Source organism: Colletotrichum costaricense (assembly GCF_030867565.1).
Source record: "Colletotrichum costaricense strain IMI 309622 chromosome Unknown Scaffold_3.1, whole genome shotgun sequence".
Classification (NCBI taxonomy): Eukaryota; Fungi; Ascomycota; class Sordariomycetes; order Glomerellales; family Glomerellaceae; genus Colletotrichum; species Colletotrichum costaricense.
Window position 1 is genome coordinate 1119932 of NW_026848232.1, and position 26181 is coordinate 1146112.

Here is a 26181-nt window from a genome sequence, read left to right on the forward strand (position 1 = left end):
CGGAGTGCGGTCTACCTTAATTGAGCAGAGGTAAGCACGGTCATCACGCCTAAAGAGACTAGGTGGGAGACAACGACCGCCGATCTCAACATTCTCCCACCCATTCTTTTCTTTCTCTTCTCCGCGCCACAGCCGTTTCTTCCGAACAACCTCAGCACGGAGTAGTCGGTTTTGTTGGTTCTGGGCTGGTGCCTCGAGTTATTCTTCTGTGATTATCGTTGCCATTGTTGCATCTCTAGCTGCTGTCACCGCTCGGGACTGACATCATCGTCGCTGCCTTACCAAACGCGGTGATCACAACATCGCAAACCACACAATCCCATTCCGCCATGGCCCTGTTCCGTGCAGCTCTGCTGCCTCTGGCGCTCCTCCCAGCCGTTCTGGCTGCACCGGCACCGGTCGATCCCGCCCACCCAATGATCACACCCCCGCCGACGCGTGTGAAAAGAGAGCCTAGCTTGACGGACGACATCGACAGCTATGTCCACAGTATCCTCGGTGATGCTTCCTCCTGGGTAGCTTCTGGCATTCCTGCATTCTTCCAGGGCTTCCCAACTGGCACCGCGGTCCTCAGTTCTCTTGGTATCAGCGATGGTGACCTGGATGCAAAGCCTACCCAGATCTTGAATCTGCCGTGAGTACCAATAACCTGTCGCTGTGTGTATGTTTACAAGCTAATTCTGGGTTTGCAGGGCCTACGGAAACTGGACCGATGAAGGATGGAATGTCCGCATTCACGGCAACGTCTTCAAACAGCCCAATATTAGCCAGTCCAAGGTCGACGACTTGGCCAATGTCTTCCTTATCGATGTCGACATCAAAGACCTGCCTGCCGACCAACAAGCCCAGGCACGCAATGTCACCGAGTCCATTTTCGTCGTCCAACAAGATGACCAAAATGTCACCATGAACTTCGTCAACGACGTCTCCGTGAGACCTGGTGCCAGCGGAGGAGCCGTCAATGCTCGTGGCGGCGCACAATCGATCAACTTGCCCTATTTGACAACGGCCGAAGGTGACTTTGACGCGTTTGTCAAGTTGCGCAACACCACAGGCTCGACGGGCGGCCACATGTTGCCAGGCAATGCCACATCGTCAATCCAGACTCTCAACATGTACGCCAACGGCACGTTGACGGGCAACGCGACAGCCTATCTCGTCCCTCCCACGGGCTTCACCATCATCTCCGACATTGACGACATTCTCCGCGTCACCAAGATCTACGAGCCCAAAGAGGGCCTGCTCAACTCCTTTGCGCGCCCCTTCACCCAGTGGGAGAACATGCCCCAAATCTACGCCAACTGGTCGGCATCCATCCCCGACTTCCACTTCCACTACTTAACTACGACCCCCGAGCAGGTCACGCGCAACTACATGGAGTTCATCTACAAGACGTATCCCCTGGGCAGCTTCGACACTCGTCCTCTCAACTTCTCTGATGTCTCAGCGACGCTGTCCATCCGAAGATTCCTGCTTGACAAGATCTTCCAGACTTTCCCGCAGCGAAAGTTCGTCCTGGTAGCCGACACGACCAACTCCGATGTCATGAAGGCGTATCCCGCGTTGTACAAGGACTACCCGGGCCAGGTCCAGTGCATCTTCTTGCGAAACACCAGTGCCACCGACTCTGGCAACAAGTTCCCCTACAACACCGAGGGCTTCAAAGATATCCCTCAGAACAACTACATGTTCTTCAGAGTGCCGGATGACTTGACAAACCTGGACATTGTAAATGGGCAGTGTTATAATGCCACCATCCCGCAGAACGTCACCTTCAAGACGCAGGGCCTGCCGTTCGGGCTGGGCAATGCAGCTGGATCTCTGGCGCCACCGAGCACGTGGGCGGTGGCCGTCGTCATGTTTGGTATGAGTTTGGCTGCCTTGTTGTAGCGGTAAGAGGGAGAGGAACACAATGAACACACACGAGTAATGTTTTAAAGAGGAAAAAAGAGATTTCTGGTTTCACATCATGTTGCGGTCTAGGCCCTTTCACCGCCTGTGTATTGTCTTGAAATATAACGTTTTTGCAATATGCACCATCATGACACGAGCGCGGCATTTCTTTCCCACCCCCCCAAGTGAGATCAAGCTAGACGGGTGGCCTATAGACGTTCATCTCACCGCCAATGCCACTCGTCGGAGTTGAAGCCGGGCGATGTGAGTGTACGGTTTTGTGTCGCGGCCCGGCTGAGGCTGTGCTGCAGATTTTGGGTTTTCTGGTAGGTAAGGAAGGGGTAGGAAAGGGGAAATTGGTGGCACTTTAGTGGACGGCATTGGAACTCCGTGGGGCTTCTGGCGAGAGGGAGTTCTGACGACTTAGCATCGGGCTGTCTGTCACTGCTAGAGAGGGAGGGATCTTCTGCAGGTCAACCAACGCATATAAGGTACATGCCTATCCAGTACGTACATGTGTACAAACTCCGTAAACACACATGAGAAACCACGGCTGGAATACTCTTCGCTTTTTGCCTCCTTGCCTAAACATCTGCGCCACCGTGCTTCTAATCTAGGAGCAAAAGGAAATTCGACAAAACTCCATGTCAAACAATCACATTATTACAGCATATATTAATTAATGTTGAACACTACTGTTTTGAGACATGTGTCGAGGTATTAGGGGTATGGAACAACCTTTCTCCCTGCCTTTGAACTTGTACATTGATTAGATGATGCTTATTTCCTTACTACGTACTCCCTCCCTTGGTTACTTACATCCCGAGAAGGTGTACGTTGTCGCCCCCACCCTCCATAACAGAACCAATACATATGCATGCGCAACTCTTGAATCCATGGAAACCTCGACACTACTGCTTACCTACGTGCCAACAAACGCGGGTTTGTTCACTGAACATTGACAAGGCTACATGTAATACGAGCAGTCGGGCATGTCGGTTCTTTGCCGCCTACCTCATTTTAACCGACATCTTTTTTTTCTAGGCAAGCCCCCATGTGAAAGAGGGGAAACTGGCCCGAAAGGGATGATGACATGACTTGAGGCGCATCAGGACGAGCACCGCCAGTACACAGTAGCCAGCAAGCCCGAATACAATGAGAACACCATAACCGTCGGAAACCGAAGAACTGCTTCTTCCTTTCCGATCGAGGTGCCTCGGGCCATATGCTCCGGGCCGATAAAATCGACCTGAACTTCCGGGGGCGAGAGTCGGGACGGGGAAGGGAGGTGGAAAAGACCAATGTGGACGCAGGATAAACGGCCTCGCATATCGGCTGCCTTGTCGCCGCCGCCACCACGTTATAACACGCAATGTGAAGAGGTGCTGCGCCCAAGCTTCCAATGTCAATGGGGAATCAGATTAGTCAGGTGGGGGAGAAGAATAAGGAGCGGTCGATCGAAAGAGGCTGACAGGCATCAGCTGGGTAAAGCGAAGGTACTGTAGGTGTAGACGACGAAAAAGGTGGAGAGCCCTTTCTTTTGTCAAAGGTTGGGGCGGGATAGGATGTCATAGGCTGGTGTGGAGGAGGGGATAGTCTGTAGATGTGCGTAGGGTTTGACATCAGATGAGATTGATTGTCAAGGACGATGAATGAGTCGGAGTTCGGATAAGTCCGTGGCGAAAGAGTCATGTTAGGCATCTGTGAGACTGTAGACTGTAGACTGTAGACTTTGTAGATGTATGGCGTATTGCATTCATCGCGTACACGTAGACAGCTAGCTAGTGGCAGCATCGTAAAGGAAGCCTCGTATAGAGCCGAAAACGACGTTGCCGTCATCGATAGCGTCAAGTGGCTGCTGGTCGTCGCATCTCACCTCACCTCGCCTCTGCCACTGTCTCTGCCTTGTGCCGCACAATAGCTGTGGTAGTCGTCGCGTGCGCCCGCCCCCCCTTCTTTCCCCTTATGATCTATCACAGCCACGATGCGTGCTGACATGGCTGTCTGCCTGTACTGGAAGAGTTCACCGCATCTTGGCAACCCACCTGACCTTATCGCGATTCAAGTGTGTGTTTGGATGCTTGGCCGCCACCCAGGGTCCTGATTTTGCTGCTGTGTGCCAGATAGTATCCCAAAATTCGACAATGTCTGGGTACGGTACCTTTGATGTGAAGGTACTTACGGAAAGGCGGATACCTGGTGTGGGACCATTTTCTAACGGTCGCGCCCAGATCAGACGGGATGCGCGCAGGGGTGAGGGGATGGTATGGGAGGGAGTACGTATTTGACGGAAAAGGGATATCAAGTCGCAACCGAAAGGGCGGGTTTCGGGGGTCTAGCGATGGTTGCGTTTGCCGTGTACGGTCAAGGTGTAATATTAGAAAAGTTGTGTGTGGGAAATGGAAATGAGAGACTTGGCTTGGGTGGTGAAGGTACGGAGTACTTGGAAGGGGGGAGGTCCAAGAATCTCGGTCCAATTGAGAGCTCCGGTGACATTGCGGATCCGGGTTGCCGACCCCACCCGGCCGCATGTGGTCTGTGTCACCTCAACTCCACAGTCCCACCGTTCCGTCTCGTCGTTTCTTGGTGTGCCGTCCATCTCCAGCTACCACAGTATGTACATACGCCCAAATGTTGAAACAAGCCACCAGCAACAACACCACCGAATCCTACACTATGTGCTTCTCTGATAGTTCAGTCCTGCAGTCCAGACTGTCCAGTCCACCTCGTCCACCACCCTCCACCGGACCAGGCTCCTGACTCCTCCCTCATCCTCGGCTTTACCTGCCTGCCCTTGCAACCCCCTTCCCTGTTCGGTTTCTGCCTGCCGGCGGATGGTGGGTAGTTACCAACTTGCGCGAGTCGATTTGCAGCATGTCTTGCGGAGCTATCCAAGCCGCACTTGGGGTCTTCTACAGCATCCTTGCTCCCTCACTGTTGACGATGTCAGTTGAGACATGAACCAGCATGAAAACGGATTGGCGCTTGGCTGTGGCGCTTAAGGCGATGCCGTTACAGCGTCACTGATACCTGCCAGAGGCCATGACCGCTATTGAAACAGGCTGACTTTTCTGACAGAGCCATGGAAATGAGCCCATTACCCCATTACCTAGCTATTCACGCTATTGTTGCTGGTCAGGCCTCTCCTCCTTCACTGCATTAGCACCTGTCGGTGTTCCCATATCCCCGTCTGTGTTACCGTGACCATGTTACCGCCTTGAGTGAAAAACAGCCCCCAAGACCCCAAATGACCCTTGGCCCCCTTCTCCAGAGTCCAGATACCTATCTAGCCACCTAGCGCATCGAGTGACATATCGCTAGTCGCCTTACCTAAGTCGCTCACGATCGGCTGTCTTTAGTCTGTGCTGTTCATGAACATCATGTCTTGGCATGGCTAGATGGCTACCCTTACTATCATGAGTCGCTCTACTTCCTATGCTCAAGACGATTCATTTTGTTTCATGATATGCATTCTCAAAGTCCTGCGAGTGCCTCCTCTGATCTCAAATTGGGTTTCCTGCTTTAGAAGGCCGGTGATACCTAGGCAGGTCTCACTCACAATACATAGTGCTTGCCTGTCTCTGGTCCACGAATACATTTGCCCCTTGATGTCTCCAATTTCCAATTCTACGTGGGCAAGCGAGACCGAGACGGAGACGTTAGCATAGCAATGGAAGGCAGCAAGGCTTATTGCCAGTTTCCTAAAAGGATACGGGTTTAAGACAATGGTACCTGAGGCCGCGCATGGCAAGCATTCTGAGAAATGAGCTTGGCACCTTCCGTGCCAATATATCCTTGTCGTCTTATTGCATTTCTGTCATCCACGGATGCAGTGCAGTTCTTTCTTGTCCACTGCCCAACTCCAACTCCAATCCAGCACCAACATCAATGCCTGACGTCGAAACGGTCAACACAAACCCGTATTGGCTCGAGTCGTCTTCCATGCCCTCCCTTCCCTGCCTTGCCATATATCTCCGTTAGCAACAGCATCAGGCAGGCGACCTGTCACAATACATGACTTGTTAGCCACACCAGCAACCTCGGATCATCTTTCGCATACCATGCAGCTGCGTGAGGAGCCAGCAAGCTAACGAGCATCAGCATGACCTTGACCTTGTCGACAACATCCAAGAAAGAAAAGAAAAGTGGTAGCCTCGGAGGCAAAGTTAGTTTCTTTCATGAGCAGACAGGCTCGTTTACAGGTCGGCCATCTCCAATCACATCTTGGCGATTGAGCATATCCCATCGGCAGGACGACTTCCAACATCATAGTCATGCCATCGAATGACTTGCTTCATCCTTCAATACTGTGCCACGAGGCACACACCCTCGAGCTTCCGCTGCAGGTGTTCTGATGAGATCATCGAGCCGGACCAGTCCAACTAAGCTCGAGTCGTACAAACTTGTCGAATCCGGTACCAGCCTCAGCCCGTATTGGTAGACGAAAACGACAACTGGCTGTGCAACCCATGGTTCCCATGCGAAAGACCCTGGCTCTGCTAGCTTGCCGGCATGACTTGGGATCCTTCGCCTGCTACCTACTATCACCACCAACTCGTCTTAGGTAGTGCCCGCCAACGAACGTTGGTTGTGGTTTCACTGGCGATTTGGTTACCCATTCGCAAGGCTCGAGTCGGGCCAATGCAGGCGCCCGTTGACCGCTGATGGCCGTTTTGCGCTCGAGTCGCAACGGGATGCGCTGACCCCGGCCTGCTGACAACGACGCCGCCTACTTCCGACTTGGTAGACGACATCCGATTCCAGAACCCCGCTTACCCGCGAACCTGGGCCCATGGCATTGGCTGTCTTTGCGGTATTGGAGTAGTTCTTGTCTGTCCAATCAAGACCTACTCACTCCACAATCGTAGGGCCAGGACCACGATCACGATCGCTGCCCATGCAAGGCCACACCCCCAGTGCCTGCACGCATGCCCTTTCCTGGTCGTTGCCACAGCGTGGCGAGTTGCTGGCCTGCTGCTCCTGGCCGTTAGTAGGAGTTTCAATCGGTCTCACCTAGCATCCAGAGGGCCAATTTGCCCGACACCAGTCCTTTGGCACTGCTTTATCGGTACAAGGCCGACTTGACAGGTCGTGGACTGCTGGGAAATGGCCTGGACTATTGAGGATACCCTCGGACGCTACCACATGGCTTTTTTCCCGACTCATGTTCGACATGGAAACAATCAGCCACAGGCCGGATCAGGCATACACATTTGCATTAGTCCCGTCGATCCAGGAAACATCCAAGAGAAAGAGCGTTTATTGCTGGCTACTGATGACCACTCGTTATGCTTTCAAGCCATGGGAACTCCTATCGATGCCAAAATTACCGCGAAAAATCCATATGGGCCAAAATCTTTGCCCGAGACCTGCCACGCCTGCGGTCACCCCGTCCTGTCAAGTGCCGATCGCTTAGTCCGTTCCATCGGCTCTGCGACAGCCTAGTCAATGGTCGAGACCGTCTATTCGGTTCCACATTCGGCGGTGGCAGACTTTTGGGCCTTTTTTGCGGCTCTATTCCTGAAATATCCCTTCTTCGTTGAAGTGTCCCGGACGGAGTGAAGCTTTCAACCGACTCGGAGTTCACCGTCTACCGGTTGTACTGAGAACCTGTTAGAAATTGTTCCCGCGTTTACGATTCCTGCTTGACTTACGACGACACAATCTTCGCAGCGTGCACCATGAACGTTGACCCAACCAGGGCAGTCAACGCCATGCTTGTATCTGTTGACGCAGGGGTATCGGTCCATATTGAATGGTTCTTCGGAAAGGTTCGAGTCTGAAGGTGTTCGCTGAACAGCTGAGCGTTGTTGGTATGAGAGTCTGGATGAAGCTCGAGTCGTATTGCTGGATGTTTGTCTGTGTTTCGGAATGGACAAGCCAAGTTCAGCAACGAGTTGCGAGAGGGCCCTCTTTATACTTTCGAGGTCGGCCTTCGGCTTCTGGAAATCGCACAAGTCCTTCTAGTTGCCTACGTCTGCCTTGCACACTTGCAGGATCATGTTTACAAGAACGTCGAAAAGGTTGCAGTCTGCATGCTTACTGCACGCAGACTGCTAATTACGGCAGATTCTCCTTTGGACATAGAAAAGTCAATGACCCTCGCCTTGGAGCAACTACTCCATACCCACTTGATACTATACACCCGCACGAGGCGAAGCATGACTTCAACCGTGGCCCATGCTTCCACTGAAAGCAAATGTCGCGGATTGGCTGCTTCATAGACGTGGCTTGGAGAGAGCAAAAGAGGAAAATGAAAACTGACAGCAGAGTTGCAATGTCAGTTAACAACTTTCGCTACCCGGGTTTCCCGGTGGAGGGTAGTCCTATCCCCTCCTCGGCGACGTGCTGGCCCCTCAACCTTCTGGGTGGATACGCCAAGTATGCCTCTCAAGTCAAAGTCAGACATAATACTTCCATATAGGCGAGCTCGAAAGGATCCTGGCCGCTGGATCTCAATTTTCGGCTTGCTGCAGGGTATCGTCCAGAACGGACCCCGGAAGCTCGTGCGACATGAGACGCATCCAGGACGCCCATGAGGCTCAAAGGGGTGCAGTGATGGGCATCGTGATCTGCAGGAGCCCGCGACCTGACAGGCGGGGAGGGACGGATGTGAAGCCGTTGACACCACCAAAGACGCGGGCCAAGGTGTACAAGAAAATCCGTCTTACCAAGCACTAAACCAACCTTCAACAACGTTCACGCGGTCATTCTAGGGGTCCTTTCTGAACTATATTCCATCAAAACTCAGCCACTGAACGCCGTCCCGAATAACCGCAGATTTGGATGGTATGCTGCGGTACGGTACCAGGACGATGCGGAGTGACGGGCGGAGGGGTACCGGCGGCATATGCAGAGACTAATGTACTATCTTCTCCATGGCACCACAGCAGCTGCATGCCGGCCTTTTCAGTCTCGCTGACCATCCTGGTTATTCAGCTAATGCAGAGTCGTCCCGAAAGAGTCGAGCCGTCGAGGATCCTTCGCAAGAAAACCACGCGCCACGTTGTATCAGACAAGGCAACGCCGCCGTACTTCCCCTCATTCAAGGTTTGGAGCACGCAAACGTATGCACCATAAACTTGGGATCGAGAGCGGACGTAAGAAATCAGGAGACTTGAGGACAAGTTATGGCCGATACAAGTTTTCTGGCCTCTGTTGCCATAATAAATCAACTCGTCTATAGAGTTGGCCTATACAGCTCCATGTTTCACCGACGGTAACCTCGATTATGTTTTCCGTAATTCGAATTGGCACGGGACCAAGATGCTGCCGACCAAGCGACGTCTATCCATGGCTAGGGGAGCTTACTGGATCATTCATCAGAGTCAACTCCCAATCAACATACCAGGTAGTCAGCTGCGCAAATCGGTTCGACAATCTCCATCGCGTATCTGTACCTGGGTTCAACACGATGATCCTCGTACGAGACGACCACGTCGCTACACATGGAACAGCGGATCCCCATGATAGTCTGGCGGGAAACAGTGGGACAGAGCCCGTTGAAGGTATGCGTGTGGGTGTGAACTGCCTCGAAGGATACTTTGGGTATCTCCAGCAAGTCGGGTGGGACGACTCACCTCCGAGTACTGCGCAAAGCATCACGAAGCATGGTCTCCGCTTTCAACTGCCCTCAGAAGCGGTTCCATGATAGACGCCCGGATTCTTCTCGGTAACGTAGCCTCTGGACGGGAACTAAGTTCCGGGGAGTCTAAGCCAGACCCGTCCTGAGTTGCTTTGAGCGCCGTGGAAACTCATAGACGGCCCCTGAAATTTACGATTCGCCCGTTCCAGGTGTGCCGAACCAGCATTGACAGAGAGAAGAATGTCTGCCCAGCCAGCCATGGCGGATCGGCCGAGGCGTTTTTGTCTTTGACTCACGGGGCGGATGGCCGGAACATTTCGCGGGGCGCCTCGACAGCTCGTCATCTACTGAGGAGCTTTCGAGGAAGCCTCCCAGGAATTGCTGATAAGAACGACTACATGAGGAAAGCCGAAGTCATCGCGCAATTCCCATGACACATCTCGGGATAGAGCCTGGGTAGCTGGCAGCTTCCCCACACGGGCTATTGCTGTGTCACTGCCACTCTGGCCACCGGAACTACCCATCAACGACGGAGGGAAGTGTGAGCTATCACCAATGTCTTTGCTGGCTCGGGGACAGAATGGAACGCTCTGTCGTTGAATGGCACCTTGATCCGTTGGCTCAAAGATGTGGCGGTCCCAATGTGCGCGTAACTGCATCAAGCAAGCTATCCTAGCGGTGGCGCCAGAGCAACATGGCGTAAGTCATTAACTTGACGGCAGGGTGACGCCCCCCGCAAGATAAGAATGCAGTCTTTTCTGAGTTGGGAAAAGAAACTGTGATCTACGAGACATAGCATCATGCAGATATGGTCTCGACATCTTGGCTAGCATGCCTATAGGCAGGCTCCTGCTCATTCCTCCCGAAGAGGATGTAGGAGCAAGTAGCACTTGTCTGCTGGAATGTCTGGCGAACTGGAGCATGGGGGAAACGGGCGCGATGACACTATTCCCATTCGGACTTTATTTATATCTCGGCGGTGATTCGTCGACAGCACCTCAACCCCTCTCGTTGAACGTCGCCTGGATGCCGAGCTCTTTTGTTTTCAAGCATGGGCAACGTGCGTGTTGTATGGGTTGGCCGCATACTCCGGGGCTTCCTGCAGATTCTCAGGCTGACGCGGTAGACTCGAATACCTCAAACTTGCCGACAAAAAAGAATTCGCGGATCGCCCCTGTACGAATGGGTCGCGAATGTCGGCAGACGCTCTGCTGAGCTCAGAATTCCTTAACCCAGTGGCCATGAAGACGGGATGCAGACGGCTTTACCCGAAAGCATGGCCGAAGGCTTCGACAACGCTAGTCGGGATGTCACAATGACATGGCCTAGCGTTGTGGCTCTGTGAAAGTGATAAAGAGCGTTCCTGGCGTTTCAGTGGACAACCATCAGGGATAACCTCTGCTTTGACTCGACTCCTCTCTCTGGCCCCGTTCAAGTTTCAACTCACGGGTCCCCGACTTCGGTGCTAGGTGCGTGTGGAAACTTGAGTACTTGGGATACAGGAGCCTTGGGCGCAGTCGGACAGAGACGAGGGGCCGCCGTCGAGACAACAGAAGAGAGCCGACCTGGCGTCTTCTGCCTTCTTTCCAGAATGTCCAGCTGACGTTACATGTGCAGCAAGCGGCGGCATATTAGTGCCCACGGCTCGGCGAATGGACGGAACAACACTGGGTTGGTGTTATCCTTGGGACGAAGGTTGGGCTACCGGAGCACCGACTTCGTAATGTCCACAACCGGTAACATGCCCGTCGTCTCTTCTGGTCTCGCCAGCAATGGTCTCTGATTAACTTCTGGGTAAACTCGCCCACCCCTGAAAGCAGAAGCTCCATAGTCTTCGGCAAGTAGGCGAAGACGAAGCAAACAGCAAACGATGGAGAGGTTCCCTTGCTAAACAGGGCGCCAAGCTCACCTGAAGAGTTGCCTTCGATGATACATCTGTGAAAGGTGAGCAACCGGGTTCACGGGGCTTCAAGTTACCACCCGTGGTCACGACGGGTCCGTCTACGGTCGAGGGCATGGCCCAGGCAGGTCTAATGGCCAGTAGGTCGCCCTACAGTCCGTAGGAACCCGGGCGCGGAGACCCATGCATAGGCTATAGTACCAGCAGGACCTACCTTGGTGCGGCCCACGGCTCCCAGGAATCATCCAGCACGCACGATGCGCAGGACTGGAAATGGTGTCAAGAAAGACTTTTCACGCCCCTTCCCTTGCCTTATCCCCGCCGACTAGAGAGGATCCGCTCAGTCTCTTCAACCTCTTAGAAAGTCGACGGAGTATACCCCGACCCTGGTTTTTACCGAATAGAATTTGAGTTGCAAAGAGGCAAGAGACAAGCAGGAGACAAGAGCCTAGCTTCAACTAGAGCGGCTTCGTTTCTGCAACCCGCAAAGTATGTTGAGGTGCCGAAGCGACTTGGCCTGGCACACACCTACGGATACCCATTGCAGAGGATCACCGGGGCTGTTGGGTCGTCCGCTCGCCTGTCTGACTTGCAGCGGAGGAGGAGCAGCGTCCTTACCTAGGAGAAGGGGCAGAAAGGCTGAAGGGGCAAGGAGGGGCCCATTCGTCGACGACCCCGGGACCCGGGGCTATGTACTGCGTGCAGCCATGCTAAACGGGACCAGAGACTTCCTACTTTAGCGGCCGCTGCATCCTGGCCAAGATTTGGGACGACTAGGTTGGCGTTGGTATCTCGGATCCGGACGGACGACAGTGGATTCCAAGAGACATGGGGACTCCGCCGTCTCTATGTCGCAGTTGCCAGGAAAGGGACAGGTTGAGTTGATCATTGACGTGGGCAATCAAGAGATCGAAGAGTTTTGACACTATGGAAATTCGGTGGGGGCTTTGGAGAAAACCAAATATTGCCCATGTCTCCAGTACTGTCCAAGCGATAGTTTGGTGGCCTCTCTTCTTCAGCAGCAGGACTCGGAGCACAGTCTCTCTCTCTCAATCCTTCCTCGCCTAGCTGACTGACACCTGGATACCCTCTCGAATCTGCTCGGTACCTTTACGGCGTGGATAGCAGGCGTTTACGAGGCGTCGTGGCTGGCACTTACATCAACACTCGAGAAGGACCATCGAGATCCCCGCTCGCTGGCTGTTTTTTTCTTGTCTTCTGCAGGTTTTGCCCGGCAAAAGAGGGGAGAGGAGTCAAGTAGGAGGATCTGCAACGCAACTAGGGAGCGAACGCGGAAAAGGGGACCTTGCATCTGCCCAGAATTTGATGCGTGCTTTTTGGTGCGCTTCCGGCTTCCCTGGTGTTTCTCGCCTGAGTGGGTTACTGTGTATGTTCCAACGTATCATGGCCCGCCTCAAATGTGGCTCGACAGCGTTGGCTTCTTCCTCTGCTGGCTGTTCTTGGTCCGTCATGGGACGCCGGCCGGCGGGTGAACGGTAGACGCGGTTCCCTCGCTCACTCCGCCGCGCCCACGTCAGACGGTCAGACGCGGGCCGTCTCCGGAGCGCCATCAGGCCAGCCTGGAACGATGTGTCGCCTACCTCGCCTGCGCTATCGAGATGAAACGAGTTGTTGAGATGGTCACCTGCGATCGAGCACGTGTCTGAGCTCGAGGAAAACGATACAACAAGCGGGTTCTTGGCGTGATATCCACAGTTGCGAAAAGCCTCGTTTCTTTTTTATTTCATGTTCTCCCACGAAAAGACCAAGACACAGAGTGATACCGTTCTGCGAGTCAGACTGCGAACCGGGGGCAGATGTTCTGCCTTGTTCCGACCCGAGAGTCACCCATGGACGATGGACCTCAGGAGAGTATTGTGGATTTGTGCCAATTTCATCACAGTTTTCTCTTTTGACATTCTGGTCACCGAGGCTTAGCCAGGTGCCCCCATCGCCATTGCATGCAGAGACAACTGGTAGCTCGTCTGTAGTACGGAGACACATGTTGGCTGCTGCATCCACACGCTTCTGTTACTGCCTGCCGCACGAACATGGCTGGGAATTGGCTTGCTGTATCTGTACGGATACTGTCCCACATTCATTAGAGGTAACGACATGACGCTCTGATTCGCCAGGGCAAGGGGATTGGCCGGTCGGCACCCAATCACTCGGTGCCCCCAGACGGAGCGGTATGCTGCCGTACGGCGTGCCACACGGTTACACTCTGTCCCTGCGAGCGGATTCAACGACGGCGACGGTAATAGCTTTTTTTTGCCATCAGGAGACAAGGACCCAGAGGGAAAGTGGACTTGAGTTGACGTAGGTAGGTCATAGCCTGCCGTTGCATGAGGTGAGGAAATGGATCCTCACTCGTAGCAGCTGTCGGGTCTGACAAAACGGGCAACGAGAATAGCCCGGACGAGAGACGCCCGCCCACCGGGCAGAAACTTCCTCGGATTCTTGAGACTGCCGTGGGTGGTTCCTCAAGTCCTGATACCAGGGAGCGTGTTCTTTGACCGCTCGATATGAAGGACGCATGGTAAGGAGGAACGACGCGCGACGATGCCGTCTGATGGGCGTCTTCCTCAGCATCGGCATCGTTCCACATTGAATGTGGGCACCTTTTTTTGTTTGATTCAGTGACGATGGTGTATCATGTATGTCCATGTGCGTACAGATACATCGGCCTCGACATACCGTTTAAGAGCTTTACGTAAGTCCTTGAAACGGAAGGTGATACGATTCTCAACGTTCTAGCCTTCTAGGACCTTGAGCTTCTTTTCGACGAGCGAGCCTAGACTCTGCGGCGGTTGGCTTGATGGTTTCTTTTTTTGCCTTTTCCCGCATGTTCGTTCGTGTAACTGCCACGCGATGCGTGCGATGCAGTTCTCAATCCGCCGAACAATCCAGCGGGCCGTCTTGAAGATTGGTGTCCAGGTATCGAGCAGCAGCAGCCCAACGCCGAGTATGGCTGAATCAAGAGAGAAAAGCAGCAGCTTGCGGCATTGGCAAATCGCTTGGATGCCGTCAAAAAGCCCGCCGCGGCGGTCCCTTTGGTGAGATTTGATGCGCTGTCGTCCAACTCGAGTTTAGACCAGACGATGTGGGAACGGGGATTCGTCGGTCATTCCAAGTGACAGGCACGCTGGGCCTCGGGTACGTCACCAGCATTTCCATAATTTTCCTGTCTTGCTCGTTTCCGATTGCTTCCCTACGTGCCTACGGAGTACCAACTCCAACTTATCAAGTACACACCCCTCCCTCCCCTTACATGTACCCTCGAACCTCAACCCCTAGTCCCTCAGTCCCTCATTCCCTCATCTGCCCGTCCAGACTAAAGACTGGAAGGACGGAGGTGGTCCGTTGAGATCCATTTCACTACGAAGAAGGGATCCTCTCGATGTAACCACTAACCAAGTAGCTTCTTGAACCGAGTTTTCGATGCAACTGGACCATCTTGCCCCCCCCCCCCCCGTTACCTAAGTACCTACCTGTCTACCCGGCTAGATACCACGGTACGGGACGCATATGTGGGCAAACAACTGAAATCTAAATATTGCTTAGTCAGGTCGCAGTTCGTCAAGGGACTTTGTTAGCCGTACGGTCTGTACCAAGAACCGCGCAGAGTCTATCTAGTTTACCAAGCAGAGATGAAAGGTTTAACCAAGCGCATGGTACCTCCGTTTTCGTCATGAGCTGGCCCCTCGATGGATGCTTGTGTAACCGAGACCCTCCCCAAAAGACTAAAAAGACCCAACCATAAGGTTCAACCGTTCGAGAGAGGGCAATGATGCAGGGTCGCAGGGTTGATTCCTGTCCCTCAACTCCCCGTGTGTGTCTCTCTCTCTCTCCATATCGTGCGCTGACATTCTCTGAAGCGGGGGGTGGGGGGATAATACAGCCAGCCGATACAGCCAGCCACTTCGGCCCCCAAAAGGTCTCTGGGTGATTCCAGAAAAAAGAGAATCTTCCCATGCATCAATGCGGACCATTATAGCGCCGCCGATGGATGGGAAAACGTGTGTATGTACACTACTTGACTACAGTACCTACGTCTGTCGAGGCCCAGCTGGGGGTTCTTGCTCACACCGATTCGATGCCGCTACTGCGGTGAAGAGATGTGCGCCCAGATCTTAGGTGTGTGGCCATGCTCTCATCCGTCATCATGGCGCGATTTCTCCTGCGATGGTTGTGTGGTTGCAGGGAAAAAAGAAGACATTTCTCCTTCAAAGTTTACACTACCACGACTACCTAGTGTCTTGTACGCCTTTTTCCCTTCCATCCATCCAATCCATCCATCCATCCTCTTGCCCACCCCTGTTCCCTTTCGCCCTGCAACACGCTCGACCCGACCTAGTCTTCTGCCCTGCCAGCGCGCCATGCCTTTCTTTGATACCAGCCTGCCAGGGGGTACTCTTGCACCCTTAAGGGTCCAAAGGCAAAAAAGTCCCTCGAAGGCATCTCCCTGTACCTACACCGTTCCTGTGTAGCGAGACAACGTCTCTCTTTCTCAATCTCTCTCTGTCTGCCGCTGCCGCTACCGCTGCTGCTGCTAAGCTGGTCTACCACCCTGGCGGTGGCAGCTCCGATGGTGTGGTCTAGACTCTTCTATTTCGCGCAGCAAGTGTGGCCACTACTGCGCGAATGGGTGCCACCGCGGGATCCCGGAAGAAGGGGCCCTGCTAGGCTCTCCGTCTCTTCTGGAATGTATTTTTTTTTTCGTTTGGTAAGGTACTTGATGATGTGTATGGCGAAGCCAGACTGGATGAGAGTGTAGATGCAAGTTTGCATCATGATACATGATATGTGGCTTACGGGCTTTTTTTTTTTCCCTCTTCACTCTCACGACTCCACGAGTCACACTCACACTCTGTTCGCTCAGATCATATGCCATGCGGGCTGCGGACCTGCTATAGCCCACGCATACATACATACTGTAGATCAATAGTATGGAATCCTTCCCTCGCTCGAAATGTCTCAGTTGCTTTCGAGGTCTCCCTCCGGCTCTAGTCATGTCATGCTAGACGAAAAGCATCTTGTCTGGAAGGGGTCGCCGGCGTATACGAGAAGCGCCTGTGCTGCTGCTGTGCATGATTCTATTCCCCCCTTCCTCTGTTATTTCACTCAAACTTCTGATATACCGTCCCTCTTGGGGGGTTTTAGAGGCAACTAAACACTCGTGGGCGCGATGTAAACGGCCGCCTGTCCTTACATCAGCCACCAAAACGCGGCCATGTGTCTTTGTCTTATCCCCCGCCGGAGGGCTAAAGCAAGCATACAAGTCAGTGTTTGTCGTTTCTCACTTTTGACGAGAATCGTCATATCACACCACACACTTCTTCACCCCCTTCCCCTGGTCATGGCGGCGCCGCCAACTATTCCTAATATCGCTCTTCTTGCGGGATGAGATGGACGGGACGGGGACTGAGAGATAATTTGACCTGATTTTGCCCTGATTGAATAAACTGCCAGGGCAGAGAAAAACAAGAGTGCCGAAGCCTCGTGTAGTCTAGTCTATCAGACTAAGATGAAATAGCTTGCTGAATACCTGGATACCTGGGCAGCTGAGAAGCCCTGGGTTTTGACAACCAGAGAGACTACCTACGCAGTATGTAATGTAGTCTTACATCAGCATGTAGTAGATTGATACTATTACGCTATCGACGAGATGGGTCAAGTGCTGTTTTCCTTGGCTTTGCTCTTTTCGCCGCCCTCTTTTCCGCCCGTGCTCACACGCACCGTAAACGTAAACCTTCGTTGAGTGTTTTCCTTAGGTCCTTACCGCCGATGTGACCGATGTTCGGTTTTGCTTACCTTAGCTTTGCCTCACTTTCTGGTGAACCCCCAGTTTGACTAAAGGAACCCTTGCTCGGCGTGCGTAGTGTTTTTTCTTTCCCCCAAAGACGGGGGGGGGGGGGGGATGATGAGTGCGACGGAGAGGCGCAGACATGCACACACGCACTCTTTCCCTTTTTCCTCTCACCGCGCTAGAATCCTGCAGAAGGGCGTTCTCTCCGAAACTCCGAAAGGTTGTTGAGTCTCCAAGGCGGGCGTTGGAGAAGAGTTAAGCAACTTTAGTGTACCAGAGAGAAGGGTGGTGGTTTGGCTACTGCATAAAAGAGGCTTTTGCTCGGCTGGCTAGCGGGTTAATTGGTGGTTTACGGTGTGTGTGTGTGTGTGTGTGCTCGGGAATCGGGATAATGTTCCTTCAAAAGGTGAAGACTTGAACCGACCAAGAACCATGGACTGCAGAGAGTCACAGACTGACTTTTTTCTGTCTTTTCTTTTTTGCATGTGTAGTTCTGTGTAGTGTCTGCGAGTGTGACTGTGCGCGGTCACGGTGGTGTGGTGGTGGTTGCTGGCTGAATTTATTCCCGATACGTTTCTAATTTGTGCCTGTGTAACCTCTCCCGCGACTAGCGATCGGTGGAACCGTCGAGACCACGCGCGTGACACGTGTGACGGGATCCGGGTCGGGGATCGCCTCGCATCGCCCGCGTACCGGATGCGACGCTCTCTTGGGGGAGGTTGTCTTGCTCACTGTGAGGTTTCGGCAGAAAGGATTATGTTTACCCAACCGAATACACTACCTAGGGCAAAACATTAGATACATCTGCTACTGCAAAACACACCGCTCGTGTAATACTTCTTCTTTCCCTTGTTTTCACAAAAATAAGCGCTATAGCTGCTACGGTAAATTTTCTTTGCTTAGCGTGGTTTATGTTGTGTCATGTCGTTGTCTGTTCTCCCCATCTACCGTCTCAACTCATGATCGCAGATCGTAGGACTATGGAATCATGGAATCATAAGGATACCCTCTCACAACCACAGACGTCCTGGTATACGTCTTGACGCCTTAGTAGTTCTCGTGTTGGGGGCATAGCGTCCGATCGACGATGTGGCGTCCCCGTGTTCAGGGGTTTTTCCTCTCCCACCCAAGCCCTCTAACTTCTAAGAGTAAAACTACACGAATAGTGCACTGAAGGGTTTTTGTCTTTTGGATTTCCCTGGGACCCAAGGTCCCAAGCAGCGCCACGCACGACCACGGCAAGCCAAGGACAGGAGGGACAGGACCCAGATCCGGAAGCACCGCGCCGTTGTGTTCAGTTTGCGGGAGCTTGCGCCGACAAGGTTTGGCGCCGTCTTGCGATCGTCTTACACGGCACGGCACACACGGACACGCGCCTGGCTCATTGACCCTGTCCCAAAGATACGGTCTGGCAGTGGTCGGGTGCTGCAGCAGCGCGTCTGATCGGACAAGAGTCCGGGCGTTTTGTGCCAAATGACAAATCAAATCCGAATGTGAGCCTGGAAAAAAAAAATCCCGTCTTGATGATCCTTGCGGTCCGATGCGGTCCAGTTGAGATCTCGTCGCAAACTTTCGTGATGAGCAAAAGTTAATGAAAAGAGGGCAAATAATCAGTGTGTATGATGATGTAGGATGTACCTAAAAACTTGGACCTTCCAATTGTCGGGCGATCGGGATGTCTCTTTTTCCATGAAGCCTCGCAATTTCCCTGCCGTTTGGAGTCTGGAGTCTGGACCTGCTCTGACTCTCTTTCAACCACCACACCCTGGTTCATGCAATTATACCCAAAATGCTGTTGAGAAATGATGCTGGCAATGCTGGATTCAGAGCACACACACATGGAATCCACACTTGATGACACGGCACATCTCCCACGGCACACCCAATGCTGCAGCATTTCGCGAAAGTGGGCTCTCCCCTCCTTTTCGATAACCGGCTACATCCGTCATGTTCTGCATCTGCACCCATCTGCCGGGACTACATACAACCACCCACGGATAATTTTGGCTCGTAAAGATGGATGGGTTGCAAAGATCAGAGGGGGCAGGGAGGGGGGGGGGACCGAGAGGGGGGTGACATGAGGCGGGGACAGACGACAGAGAGACAGACACAACGAACAAGAGGCTACTGCTGCTGAGTGGAGGGAACAAGAAAATGTGGTCTTCTATTTGGGCACACACGATCACTATGTGCCGTTGATGATGCTTCTCTTTTGTCATACCTGGGACGCCATACCACCATGAAGAAGTAAAAAATCAAAAAAAAAATCCGGTCCCAATGAGCCCCTGCCAAGCCCGCCCACACACGTCTCTTCATGTCGGATCATCGGGTTGGAGAAGAGCGACTGACCATGACATCTTCTCCAAAGTGATTTGCCCGCTGTGTGCCCTGGTCCCAGGCTGTGTAACAACAGCAAGAAAAAAATTGCTGAAGTTCGTAGTCGCAAGACGGGGGAGAATTTCTCCCCATGACAACCGAAAAACTGAGCCCCAAAAGGGAGGCTTTCGAACAACACACGCACCCCCCCTGGTCAGGTAGGCCGGTGCCCCCGCCGCGATGGAGGCGACCCTCGCCAAAAAATCACGATCGAACTGGGGGAAGGGGGGGCCTTTCGGGCCTCCAAAATCCCAAAATCGGATCACTCTGAGTTTTTCTCTTCATTAGGTCCCCAGGGCCTTAGCGTAATCGCAACCTTGGCGAAAAAGGTAGGGGTAGGTAAGTGGGTGGTGGTGGGTGTAAGATTGTGAGAATTGAGCTCTTTGGGACTTGGGTTTGCCGTTTCTGCGCTCGAATCGAGCGGAGTGCATGACCGCGCGCTCGCGCACGCTGGCTGCTCACCGACCATTCTTCATGGCCTCCTTTCTGCGCTTCTTCTCCGAAGCCCGGACCAGGGCGGTCTTGACGATTCCGTCGTCGAACGTGTCAATGTCGTAGTAGACGGGTGCGATTTCCTGGTAACATCCATATTAGTTATGGGGTTCTCCGATGCAATGGATAGGACGAGGCAAGTGCCGAAGAATGCAGGACAGGGGGGGTTGAAAGAAGCAAGAGATCGATCGTAGGAATCCACATGGGAGTAAGCGGCAAGAGGAGGGAAAAGGCAAGTGGTATTGTTCGAATGGTAAAAGGGGCAGGGGCTTTGCTTACAAGTAGCCACTCTGGCCTGATTCCGGTGCATGTACGAATGTACTGCTTGGAGGTGAGGACGAATTCGTTGTAAAGGACCCATTCGTAGTCGGTCTTGAGGACCGTGGAGGGATGCATCATGACTGCCTGATCGTCCTTGATGGTACGGTAAACCTTGCCCGAGCTCTCCCTCATGGCAACCTGCATGAAGAAGCCCGAAAGGAGCGCACGCCGGATGTTGGTGTAGTAGTTCTTGTCCTCAAAGGGGGTCGACACGAGCTCGAGGTCAGACTTCTCCATGATGCGCTTCAGCTGCGCACGAACGTTGTCGGCACTGCTGAGGTGACGGAAGGAGAGGAAGTGCTCGTGACACCACCTCTTGGGGTCCACGTCGGGCTGGTTTGCCGTGCCCTTGAAGGCGTGGTACGCGTTGAGGAGCGTGAGATGATCGCCTTCAGGGTGCGAGAATTGCGCCTTCATCTCGTCGGCACGCTTACGCTGAGCGGCGGGGCGGACCCAGATCTGAGGGATAGAGAGTAGAGAGACGATGGACAGAATCTCGTTGGAACAGTAGAATTCGGGTGAGGAGATAAGCATGACTGCCAAAGCTGGGTCCAAGGGGAACTCGGAGGCGAGACTTCCGAGGGTGGTCAGCTCGCCATCATCGTCAAGGCAGGCGAGGTAGTTCAGCTCCTCAAGGGCACGCATCATAGTCTCCGGCGCAGGAGGGTCCATGAGATCGAAGTGAACGAGATCCTGGACACCAAGCTTCTTCAGTTCCAGAACCGTGTTGGCCAAGTTGGAACGCAGAATCTCGGGATGTGTCTGCTCGATGAGCTCCTTCTTAAAGGCCTGCTCGGTGTAGAGACGGAAGCACTTTCCGGGCTTTGTACGACCAGCACGACCGGCACGCTGCTGGGCGGAGGCCTTGGAGATGGGAGAGACCAAGAGAGACTCGACACGGATGCGCGGGTTGTAGATCTTTTGCTTGCTGAAGCCGGGATCGACGACATAGACGATACCGTCAATGGTCAAAGACGTCTCGGCAATGTTGGTTGCCACGATGACCTTGCGTCCTGGCCGGCCGCCCTTCTTGTACGGAGCCGGAGCCTTGTCGAAGATCTTTTGCTGCTGGTGCGGTGGCAGAGTACCGTAGAGCGGGTAAACCACCAACGGGCCCGCGTCTATTTCTCGTGTCATCTCGTCGGCCTCGAGGTTGATCTTCCGGCAGGCATCCTCAATCTCCTCCTCACCGGTCAAGAACAGTAGAATATCGCCTTCTCCTTCGGAGGCATGGATCTGCAATACTGTTCGAATGGCAGCCTCGACATAGTCCCTCTCGGGCTCGGGGGTGTAGAAGATCTCGACGGGGTGGGTACGACCGGGAACGGCGAGAAGCGGCGCATCGTTGAAGTAGCGCTGGAACTTTTGGGCATCGAGGGTGGCGGACATGACCACGATCTTGAGGTCGGGGCGGCGGGCGGCGATCTGCTTGAGCAGGGCCATCAGGATATCGGTGGCGAGAGTACGCTCGTGGGCCTCGTCGAGAATGATACAGCTGTAACGCGACATCTCGTGGTCGTGGATAGCTTCTCGGAGAAGCATACCATCGGTCATGTACTTGAGAATCGTGTTGGGGCTGGTTCTGTCCTCGAAACGAATGCTGTATCCGACCTCTTCGCCAAGATTAACGTCCATCTCGTCGGCAACACGCTGTGCAACGGACATGGCGGCAACACGACGAGGCTGAGTGCAGGCAACCATCTTGCGGTTGAGCTGAGGGAGCTCGTCAAACACGACATATTGGGGGATCTGGGTCGTCTTTCCGGAACCGGTCTCACCGACGAAGACGAGGATTTGGGTAGAGTGGTACTTCTCGAGGAACTCTTCTCTGTTGGAGGGATGGTCAGTAAGATGGAAAGTTTTCTAGATAAGACTCCGAGATAGACGTACCTCTGCTTCGTGACGGGAAGATCGCGACGCGCTTCCAGGATCTGGAAGTACTTTTGCGAGTGAGGGCGACCGGTGAAGGCGTTGTCGTCGAGGTCTTCGATCTTCTCGTGCTGCTTCGATGTTGTGGCGCGTGGTTTGAAACCGTAAAATGGTGAGCTGGCATCAATGGTGCCCTCCTCGGACTTGACGCCGTTCTCCTCCTTCATATGCGCCAAGTAGGGGTTGTACTTGGGCTCGTCCTCTTCCTCCTTCTTGACCTTCTTCCTGCTTCCTTCTCTGTCGGCGCTCAGGCGCTTCGATCCCTTATCCTCGAAGTCGGCCATTGTGGTCGCAAATTCCCCGTTTCGGTACGAAAGGGTGGTGGACGGGAAAGGGGTTGAGAGAGATGTTTGGTTGAAGTTGCGGCCCGTGGATTCGACGTCGACGAGGTCAAACTCGGGAGGCGATTCCAAGCGAGGCTCCCAGAAACTTTTTGTTGTCGCGGGAAAAATTTGGGTGGATATGAGCACGGGCCAATAAGAAGGTGGGATGATAAGATAAGCTAAACTCGTGCATTGGACGTACCGTACGAAGGATCTCACACACTGATCATGAGACATTGAGTGACTGAGAGCGTGAGACTTTACATGGCTATAAACCTGACAAAGAATACCTTAATTTTGCTGGAACTCATTCAAAGTCATCTCGAACATATTTGGTATGTAATATATCTCACTCTGAGTGATTTAATAGAAGTTGCCCTCTCAGAGAAGGTATATCATAAACTCATTGGATAGACCAAGATGCAAGAATGTAAAGTGTACTTTCCTGACAGCGGGCACTGTCTCCTCTCTCACTCTCTTCAGGGTCCAGAGTGCAACCAATGGCACCGGGTCGCATCTCGCAAAATCTGGTGCTTTTTTAACCTCTTGGGGGGGTAACCAACAGCCTGACTTCTCAAATCACACAACATCAGGTTGCAACTGCTCTGAGTGCAACTTCTGCGATCTCTCAGCCCATCGTTTTCCTGAGCACAAACAAACTACCAAGCATGATTTGCTGACCACAAATCGTCTTGTACTCCCTTGTCATATCCTCTCTTTACCAAAGCGCCAGGGTCTTGACCAGCTGGTAACCGCTTTTTGCACAACCGCCGCGTGGGGTATTTGTGCGCTGAGCAATTACACCATTCACAAGTCCTCCTTAGGCAACACAAGGCACTACAGCCTGAATAGTCTCAATATCTACCATGGACGGCAGCAACTTCAACCAAATCCGGCCTGTTTTCAGCCTTGGTCAGCATGATTCTCAGAGGGATCAGCCTCTTGATGATCTTCAGTATGGCCAGATTCTGAACGCTGGTGTAAGTCCATTTCTGAGACCCAAATTTCTTTCATTTTCAATTGTCATTCACTAAGCTTTGACTCCAGGTCAACTTTGTGACGGCACCCATCACCAACAAGCACTTCCATACACGGGTAAAGGACCTTGTTTCCCAGCATCTCGCCAAAGCGAAGAAGGGACTCGCTTCACTAGCGGACGCCGTGGTGCCTCCTTTGACCCCCAAGGACACCTCCCTCTTCCCCAGCCATGCCGTCACCACTTACATCGCCTACGCCAGTCCCTGGATCGACTTGGCCTCGGTCGATCCTGCTGTTGCCAGCATTTCTCGACAGGTCCTAAATCTCGAGATTGCCTACGCCAACTTTTGTGGTGTCCGAAGCATCATCATTCCCGGCCCCAGGAGAGACGCCTCCAAGAATGGCGGAAACCAGGGTCTGTCTCAATATGCCAGAGCTGTGCAAGAGGCAATGACCATTGCGTCGCGCCTCAACTTCATTATCCACTTCCCCATGTACCGGGAGCCGGGCCTGGAGGAGAGCGTAGAGCTCCTGTCGACTTTGTCAGAGGTGCCTCACCCCGAGAACAGCAAGGAGATCGACATCTACAGCGCATGGGACTCTTGGCACACTGTCCGCTCAGTCTGCGAATACAGCATGCGCCTGTATGTTGGTAAGACATCTTTTTCTCATTCTGTTATCCTAAAATTGGACACTAACTAGCATCAACAGCCATTCGCGTTCCCAGAGCTCTGCCTGAAAAGTCTCTCCAGGAGAAGTGGTTCGCCGAGCCCCTGCACTTCCTCTCCCTCAACGGGAACGCATTCTCCAAGAACAAGACCGGACACCCCGCCCTGCCCAAGGCCCATCAGGACATGATCTTCAACTACATGCGCCTCAAAAACGCGCCCTGGCTGCTACTTAGCGACGTCGGTCCGGATACCGCCTCGCTGACGGCAGAGGCACAGCTCCAGGCCGTCAGTCTCGGAAACCAGGTCCCTACCTCCGCAGACTTCCCTCCCCTGGGCGAAACTCCCACTCTCGCCACGGACTCTCTCAAGTCGTTCCGCACCTACGTGGTGTACCTCAAGTGGCTCGAGATGCAGCAGCGCCCGCTGTCCTACCTGGAGCAGACCACGCTCACCAGCTTCCAGGACTGGCTCCAGTCGCCCCTGCAACCTCTGTCCGACAACCTGGAGTCGGCCACGTATGAGGTGTTCGAGGGTGACCCGGTCAAGTACAACCAGTACGAGGCTGCTTGCACGGAGGCTCTGGCAGAGTGGCACCAGCTGGGTAGAGCTACCTCTTCCAAGGACGGCGCCGTCGTCATTGCCGTCGTCGGCTCCGGCCGCGGTCCCCTCGTGACGAGAGCCCTCAAGGCCAGCGAGGCGACCGGCGTCCCTGTCCAAGTCTGGGCCGTGGAGAAGAACCCCAATGCATACGTCTACCTCCTCAGACAGAACGAGATGATCTGGGGCGGCAAGGTTACCGTCGTCAAGACAGACATGCGCGCCTGGAAGGGTCCCCTCGTCTCGGGCACCCCCGAAAACAACCCGGTCTACGGCAAGGTGGACATTCTGGTATCCGAGCTGCTCGGCTCCTTCGCAGACAACGAGCTCTCGCCGGAGTGCCTCGACGGCGTCCAGCACGTCCTGGCGCCCGGCGGCATCTCGATCCCCGAGTCCTACACGGCGCACATGAGCCCCATTGCGACGCCGCGCATCCACGCCGACCTCCTCACCAGGGTCCCCACGGAGCCCAACGCCTTCGACACCCCCTGGGTGGTGCGCCTCTTCGCCCTTGACTTCGCCGCCATGCGCGTGCCCGGTCACCCGCGCTTCCAGCAGGCGTGGGAGTTCTCCCACCCGGTCTCCGAGGCCACGCTCAAGCAGATCGAGACGAGACGCGCCGGCGGCGTCATGGGCGGCGGAGGCGGTAGCATGGCGGGTGCTGTTGGCGCCAACGACCACAACTCGCGCTTCTGCCATCTCACGTTCGTATGTCCCACGAGGGGTGTCATCCACGGTTTGGCCGGGTACTTTGAGTCTGTCCTCTACGCGCCCCAGACCGGCGACAGAGAAAAGGTGGAAATCAGCACGCATCCCGAGCTGATTGACCGCAAAAGCAAGGACATGATCTCGTGGTTCCCCATCTTCTTCCCCATCAAGGTAAGCAAAAGACACAATTTCCTCATGTAATTTGGACAAATTTCACTGACATTCACAGCAACCGATCTACTATCCTGCCGACACTGAATTGGAGGTCACGATGTGGCGCCAGACGGATGATTCGCGGGTGTGGTACGAGTGGCTCATCGAGGCGTACACGTGGGTGAGCGAGACACAGCGCATCAAGGTAGCGTCGTCGGATCTCTGCAGTAGTCGCAAGGTTGCTTGTCTTATGTAAGTATTTGCGGAAAAAAAAAGTGGTGGTACCAAAAGGGGGCACTGGAGGCGCCGACAATGGTGTACGCCCCTTTTCTTCTTCTTCTATAGTTGCTGCGAGAGGGGTAGAGAGATGGTTCTTTCTTGCGCAGCGCGACCTGGCGGTATTCAACCTGACTTTGAGGGACACTGCAAACTCCGTTCCATCGCCG

At 53.8% G+C, this 26181-nt stretch overlaps 6 protein-coding genes across 6 annotated transcripts; 3 read left to right on the forward strand and 3 right to left on the reverse strand.

Moving 5' to 3' along the window:
* Nucleotides 1–329: 329 nt before the first annotated feature.
* Nucleotides 330–1890, forward strand: CCOS01_03179 (uncharacterized protein; the record flags this gene model as incomplete). Its single annotated transcript, XM_060451365.1, has 2 exons — nucleotides 330–634; nucleotides 693–1890. The coding sequence occupies 2 exons, from the start codon at nucleotides 330–332 to the stop codon at nucleotides 1888–1890; spliced, it is 1503 nt and encodes a 500-aa protein (XP_060317630.1).
* A 5593-nt stretch (nucleotides 1891–7483) lies between these two features.
* On the reverse strand, nucleotides 7484–7643 carry CCOS01_03180 (uncharacterized protein; the record flags this gene model as incomplete). The annotated part of the gene is made up of 2 exons (XM_060451366.1): nucleotides 7484–7495; nucleotides 7548–7643. 2 exons carry the CDS (start codon nucleotides 7641–7643, stop codon nucleotides 7484–7486), a joined length of 108 nt encoding a protein of 35 aa, XP_060317631.1.
* A 527-nt stretch (nucleotides 7644–8170) lies between these two features.
* On the forward strand, nucleotides 8171–11261 carry CCOS01_03181 (uncharacterized protein; the record flags this gene model as incomplete). Its single annotated transcript, XM_060451367.1, has 2 exons — nucleotides 8171–8274; nucleotides 11096–11261. 2 exons carry the CDS (start codon nucleotides 8171–8173, stop codon nucleotides 11259–11261), a joined length of 270 nt encoding a protein of 89 aa, XP_060317632.1.
* Nucleotides 11262–19010: 7749 nt separating this feature from the next.
* CCOS01_03182 (uncharacterized protein) lies at nucleotides 19011–19406 on the reverse strand (the record flags this gene model as incomplete). Its single annotated transcript, XM_060451368.1, has 1 exon — nucleotides 19011–19406. One exon carries the CDS (start codon nucleotides 19404–19406, stop codon nucleotides 19011–19013), a length of 396 nt encoding a protein of 131 aa, XP_060317633.1.
* A 615-nt stretch (nucleotides 19407–20021) lies between these two features.
* Nucleotides 20022–22865, reverse strand: CCOS01_03183 (helicase associated domain-containing protein; the record flags this gene model as incomplete). Its single annotated transcript, XM_060451369.1, has 4 exons — nucleotides 20022–20138; nucleotides 20335–22204; nucleotides 22267–22734; nucleotides 22852–22865. The coding sequence occupies 4 exons, from the start codon at nucleotides 22863–22865 to the stop codon at nucleotides 20022–20024; spliced, it is 2469 nt and encodes an 822-aa protein (XP_060317634.1).
* Nucleotides 22866–23494: 629 nt separating this feature from the next.
* Nucleotides 23495–25991, forward strand: CCOS01_03184 (PRMT5 arginine-N-methyltransferase; the record flags this gene model as incomplete). The annotated part of the gene is made up of 4 exons (XM_060451370.1): nucleotides 23495–23608; nucleotides 23676–24258; nucleotides 24318–25753; nucleotides 25812–25991. 4 exons carry the CDS (start codon nucleotides 23495–23497, stop codon nucleotides 25989–25991), a joined length of 2313 nt encoding a protein of 770 aa, XP_060317635.1.
* Nucleotides 25992–26181: the final 190 nt, after the last annotated feature.